The 5,781-nt window shown below is 43.1% G+C and overlaps 1 protein-coding gene across 1 annotated transcript; it reads right to left on the minus strand.

The window, feature by feature from the left end:
• On the minus strand, positions 577-5,209 carry LOC8077120. Its single transcript, XM_002467721.2, has 5 exons — positions 4,950-5,209; positions 4,736-4,809; positions 4,483-4,609; positions 1,288-1,563; positions 577-1,203 (listed from the first exon to the last, which is right to left on the minus strand). Exons 1-5 carry the CDS (start codon positions 5,067-5,069, stop codon positions 931-933), a joined length of 870 nt encoding a protein of 289 aa, XP_002467766.1. The 5' UTR covers positions 5,070-5,209; the 3' UTR covers positions 577-930.

Consider the following 5,781-nt stretch of genomic DNA (forward strand, 5'->3'; position numbering starts at 1 on the left):
TGAAAATTTTAGATGTCGACACTGGTTCTTAGGCTATTGAATTGTACAAAATACGTTTAATTAATACTTCCTCCATCCTAAATTAAATTATAAGAACTTTGACTTTTTTAACACCAAGTTTAACCACTTATCTTATTTAAAATTTTATTTATACTATCACTTTTTTGTTGTGACTTTGTTTATTAATAGAAGCTCTTTAAGAATGACTTAATTTTAACTATGTTTGCATAAAATTTTTGAATAGAACGAGTGGTCAAACTTGAGATTAAAAAAAAATCAAACACCTTGTAAGTTGGGATGAAGGCAATACTTTAAAAATAGCACATTCGACAAACTGCCTCTCTTTTTACTTTCCTACTGAAAACTTTCATTGTTGTCATTGGGAAACAAATTTATGTCCTTGATAGAAAGGAGCTCTAAGACTGTCATATGCTTTTTCAGTAAATTTAACTACAGCAAAACATCATAAATAGAATAATATTCTTGATGATATGAACATTTATCGGGTTATGTATAGCATAATATCCGTCGATTGTAAATTGATTGCACGCAAAGTGTATCGTGCATCTGTTCTGGTTGCAAATTGAAAACGCTTGGTACATACACTGTTGCTAGTAATTTGATGGTGCAAGACGTGAGCTCGGTTCAGACTCAAGTTATTATTTGTAAAAAACATATCAACCGTACACACTACACACTGACATGAGAATGGCATGGGTATCTGTATCTCACAACCAAACCAAACATGCACACACCAACAGTTAAACTAGATCATCATCAGGACTAAAACAGGGCTCTTCACTGCCGGATCATGATCAAGAACAAGACACCAAACTGACGATCCAACAGCCTTCCTCATCGACATCCTCCTATAGGGGGTCGACACGGAGTCCCGGACTAAGACAGGGTCCATCACCATTCCAGGATATGCTAAATCAGCGCAATGCTGCTCTCGCCGCCAGGAGGTTTGCGGTTTCCACCTACACGCTCACGGATTGGCTCCTTCCCACCATCTGCAAAAATGTTGCTTCCAGTAATCTCCTTCAGCTTTGCGGTGCTCAGATGCTTCTCTGCAGAAGCTGGTGGCGCATCTCCCTTGAAGATGTCATTGCCGGTGAGGTCGTTGACCTTCTTGCCAGTTATCTTCTTTGCTGTCTTTGGCGCGCTGTCAGTGTTGGCCTCTCCAAACGAGAAGGTGCTTGCCTGTTGTTTAAGACAACATTAGTTGAATAACATTCTGAACAGCAAAAGGCAAATGGAGTACCAGATATGTTGCAGCTGCAATACGTTTGTATTTTTCACAGGTGTGTGTGATGCTGTGCTGCCATTTGATGAGTTCCTTGCCCTGTTAGACCTGGAATCCGGAGTATCAGCAAAGATGTCGTGGCCGCTGAGCTCCTTGGATTTTGCATTTGATATCTGCTTCTTCATCTTACTATCTGCCTCGCTTTGAAGAGTACCACTAAGCTCACGCTGCTTTGCCACCTCAGCTACTGAAGTGGGCTTTTTGGGAGGATCAGTTCCATCCTCAGCAAACGAGATGTGGCTTACAGTACTGATCGCCTGCAGGCAATATGAAACTGAATCAGTCACCAGTAAATCATGCTTTACAATTCATTTCTTGATTTCTTTCAAGTAGAGAACAGAAAAATCTAGGTCATTGAAGAAAAGAAGTCCACAGCTAATTACTGAATCGCTAAACTAAAGTGTAGACATCAAAATTAGCCAAAAGTGAATCACTAAATAACAGTAGTTTGTTACATAGTTACCAGAATAGTGCATGTAGGCCACACCACGATACAGAACACGCGAGCCCAATCTGAATTGCTAAGGGCAGTCGTTCACAAGGGCTTGGCCAACCCAATGTCCTGAATTCCTGATGGCAGCAAACAAGCATACTCCGCATAGAGCAGTGGCCTACTCTTCATCAGATCTCACATTGAAGAGGGCCACCCGCAATCAGCAGACACCACATGACTTGGGGAGAAGCAGCAATGAACACAGCTCAGGCCATCTCCAATGAAACTGAGAAATGGAGAGAGGAGGCAGCCATGGGCATCAGGTTCTGCTAACCTCTGGTGCATAGTGCTGGTCGGCAGTGATCAATTTCTGTGTGGCAGTGCTGGTTGTTTTGGGTAACAGAGAGAGAACTGGATGAGGAAACAAGAAAGCAGCTGCTCTGCATGCAATGGAGACTTGAGAGACAAGACAAGAATAAGGGTTCCGTTATATATGGACATTTGGCTAGATGGGCCAGCACATGGCAGCACAACCTATGTTTCCCCCTCTTTTATTTTTTTTTCTTTATTCACTTTTCTTCTCTGGCTCTTCTAAACATATATTCTGCAGTTATTGGTTTGTGCCATATTTTCATCAATCTGACTGACACTACATTTCATCCAATCCGTGAACCCGTTTGTGATTCACAAACACATTTTTTTTTATACACAGACAGAAGAGGTATACCCCCTCACCTCTCCCCAAGCTTTTGAGTTGCAAATAATTGTTGTTTGCTCCTATTCCACGTATGAGACTTGAGAAAGCCACAATCGAATTTCCCACCTTCCCCATCACTTAAGCTTTTGGGTGAACTGGTCGGTGCATGCAACTTAATATGGTATCAGAGATTCAGATTTCAGAGTCAGAGGTCTCTAGTTCGAATCCTGACGGGCATACAGCCAACCCATATTTCCACATTTGAGGCCTGAGTAAGCCTACACGTGTGGGAGAAGTGACTAAGTATAAGTGAATTGCCCGACTCTCCCCCTCACCTTAAACTTTTGGGGTTTTTTTTTTGACAAATAATAAACTTTTGGGTTGAACTGCTTGGTGCATGCAACTCAATATCCACGAAACTTACTTCTGGAAAGTGGTGAACCATGAACCCCTACCACTAACTTGTCGAACCATGATTTTAGAACTATGGTCTGTTAATATAAAGAAAAGGCTTATTATTAATTTGATTGCTGAATGATTACCGTCAATCATTGGAACCATCGCCTCTGCTTTATGCATTTTGATTCACAATCATGACCATTTCAGCTTGGATTTTGCTTTGGACGACCTTATAAGGGAAAAAAAAACTACAACAACACCATCACTGCAAGCAGGGGCAGACTGTTAACTATGGTTGCTACGAATTTGGAACTGTAAGTTGCTTCTCCATTTGTTGAAAAAATAATCAGTTTTGATTCAATCTAGGTGAGACTTGATCTGGTCAAAGTCTCAAAGATGAAGAATCCCCCATGTGATAAGCTGCTGGCACCACACATATGCTGGGGAGAAAATCAGTAAACAGCTTATTCAAGTTTGGTGAGATTTCATAAAGTCAAAGATGAAGAACACCCCATGTGTGAGCCATTCAGCCATGCATATATAGCATAAAAGAATGCAGACCTCTTATACTCAACCAATTGTACCATATTCATTTATTTTCAGCAGATGGCAGGATAGGTTTTGGTTAGTTCTCTCTAGACTTAGGCATGGTTTAGTTCCCAAAATATTTCAAGATTCCCCGTCACATCGAATCTTTGGACGCATACATGGAGCATTAAATATAGACGAAAACAAAAACTAATTGCACAGTTTGCCTCTAATTGTGAGACGGATCTTTTGAGCCTAGTTAGTCCGTGATTGCACAATATTTGTCAAATACAAACGTAAGTGCTACAGTAGTGAAAGCCAAAAAAAAATTCGCGAACTAGACAAGGCCTTATTTCTACATATATACATGGGTATCATTTTGTGCTCCAAACTTTGTCAGAGATAAGATAGGTAAGGAGCCATGGCATGCATCTACTGTCCAATTTCTGCATGGATGAATCAAGTACATCAAAACAGAATTTAGGCTAAAAAGATATCCATTTCTGAAATACTTTAATCTGCAATCTAGTCATTTCAGTTAGTATCAGCCAGACTTAGTTAACTTAAATTTTTGGTGCAAGAATATTTTCCTTAATTCCTGGTAACTATGGTTTCAGATTTGTTACTATTGCAAAAGAGTTGTAGAGAAGCAAACATATATGCAGTGGGTGACTAAAATTTCTAGACTCCATCGATTAATTAAACTTCAATTTCTAATTTGTTTCATGGAAAATCCAGTAACATGGTAGCAAAGTTAAACATTCTCAGAGCAGTCATAGTCATTAAACATCTGCACATCGCAACGTTAGAGTGTCCCACAACTGCAGTCCTAGTACCACGCACCTAAGATCTATAGAATTATTGCACATGGACGAGAAGTGCGTACTGAACCCAACAAATGTTCACCCATTGTGACAGATACGCTTCATTAATTTCGTCCTGAAATGACGCATGAAACGAGACGGTATATGGCCAGCATATGCAGAGCAAGTACGACCCAAATTGTACCCAGTATGACATGCGAATCCAAGCGCATCCAAACATGAATGTAGCACGCAACCACACACAATCAAGCAGAAATGTCGATCCAAACAAAATGTATGCACAGATTTTTGGCACCTGGCGCGAGGCGGTTCGGGCGGGCTTCGCGGCGGCAGCAGCTGCCTCCCCAGCGTCGCCATTGCTCCCGGCAGCGAATATGCCGCTCCCCGTCATCTCCTTCCACTTGGGCGCGGAGCACGGCTTCCTGGAGGAGCGGTCATCAGTCATCAGGGGTGAGAGTCATATCAATCAATCAATTGCCCCCCGAATCGAAGTACCACGCGCGAGAGCAAGAGAGGAAGCGGGGACTGGGAGTGGGGAGCAATCTGACCTCTTGGTGAGGCTGTCGGCCTCCTCCTCGGTGACCTGGCCCCCGAACACCACCTTCCTGATAGCCTCCGACGGCTGCGCGCAACGGAGCGATGCGAGCTTTTAGACGGCCAATCAAAAGCGGCACGCATCGGGGAAGGAAGATGCAGCTACGCGTGGACTTGGAGGGAGGACTGGAGGAGGGGGAGCGAAGAAAGGGGGGGTGGTGCTGTTACCTGGCCGGGCCTGCGCGGCGGCGACGGCGTGGCGGCCGGGGCGTGGCCCTGGGGCTGCGGCCACGAGAGTAGGTCGGCCGTGGAGGTGTGGGAGCTCCTCACCGGCGCCGCCCGCTCCATCTCTTCCTCCCGCTCCGCTCGCTCGCTCGCCTCTCTCTCGGCGTTTCGTTGCTTTCTCTTCCCCCCTAAAAAGGAGGGGGAGGGAGGTGCGAGACTCGTGAGGTGGAGTGGAGCTGGGAGTAGCGGCGGCAGCCCGCAGCAGGATGGCAGGAAGGTGCGGGGTCCCTGTTCTTCGCATCCTTTTCTCTTCGGAGACGCAGCACGTGCCTACCATTACTAAATTCGCAATCACTTACAGGTGGGGTCCGACTCGGTCCTACAAGCCTGACATGTGGGCCCAGGTGGAGGGGTTGCAAACGGTATTTTTCATAGAAAATATGACAGTTTCAATATATTTAGAGGCTGCTTAGATCACAGGATTTTTGTAGGAAATTCAAAGGAAACTAAAACATATAGGAAACGGAAGCAACCATGCTGTTTGAACACACCGTTCACATTTTCACATGAATGAAAAAAGTCCATTCCATAGTCTGGTTTTCTGCTCTTTACGGAAGTCTAAGGCAGCACTAATCCTAAAAATTACGTATAGTTTCTATATTTATTAATTTGTATAAACACTATGTATAAAAAACATTATCCTCAATAGATAATTTTTATAAAATATTTTTTATTTAATCACATACATTTTCTTTTCATTCTCTATCAATTACATCTCTTCATGTTTTGGTTCTCGTGTAAATATGATTTTTAACTTAGACCTAATTTTTATGAT

Source organism: Sorghum bicolor, chromosome 1, assembly GCF_000003195.3.
Source record: "Sorghum bicolor cultivar BTx623 chromosome 1, Sorghum_bicolor_NCBIv3, whole genome shotgun sequence".
NCBI classification, from domain to species: Eukaryota; Viridiplantae; Streptophyta; class Magnoliopsida; order Poales; family Poaceae; genus Sorghum; species Sorghum bicolor.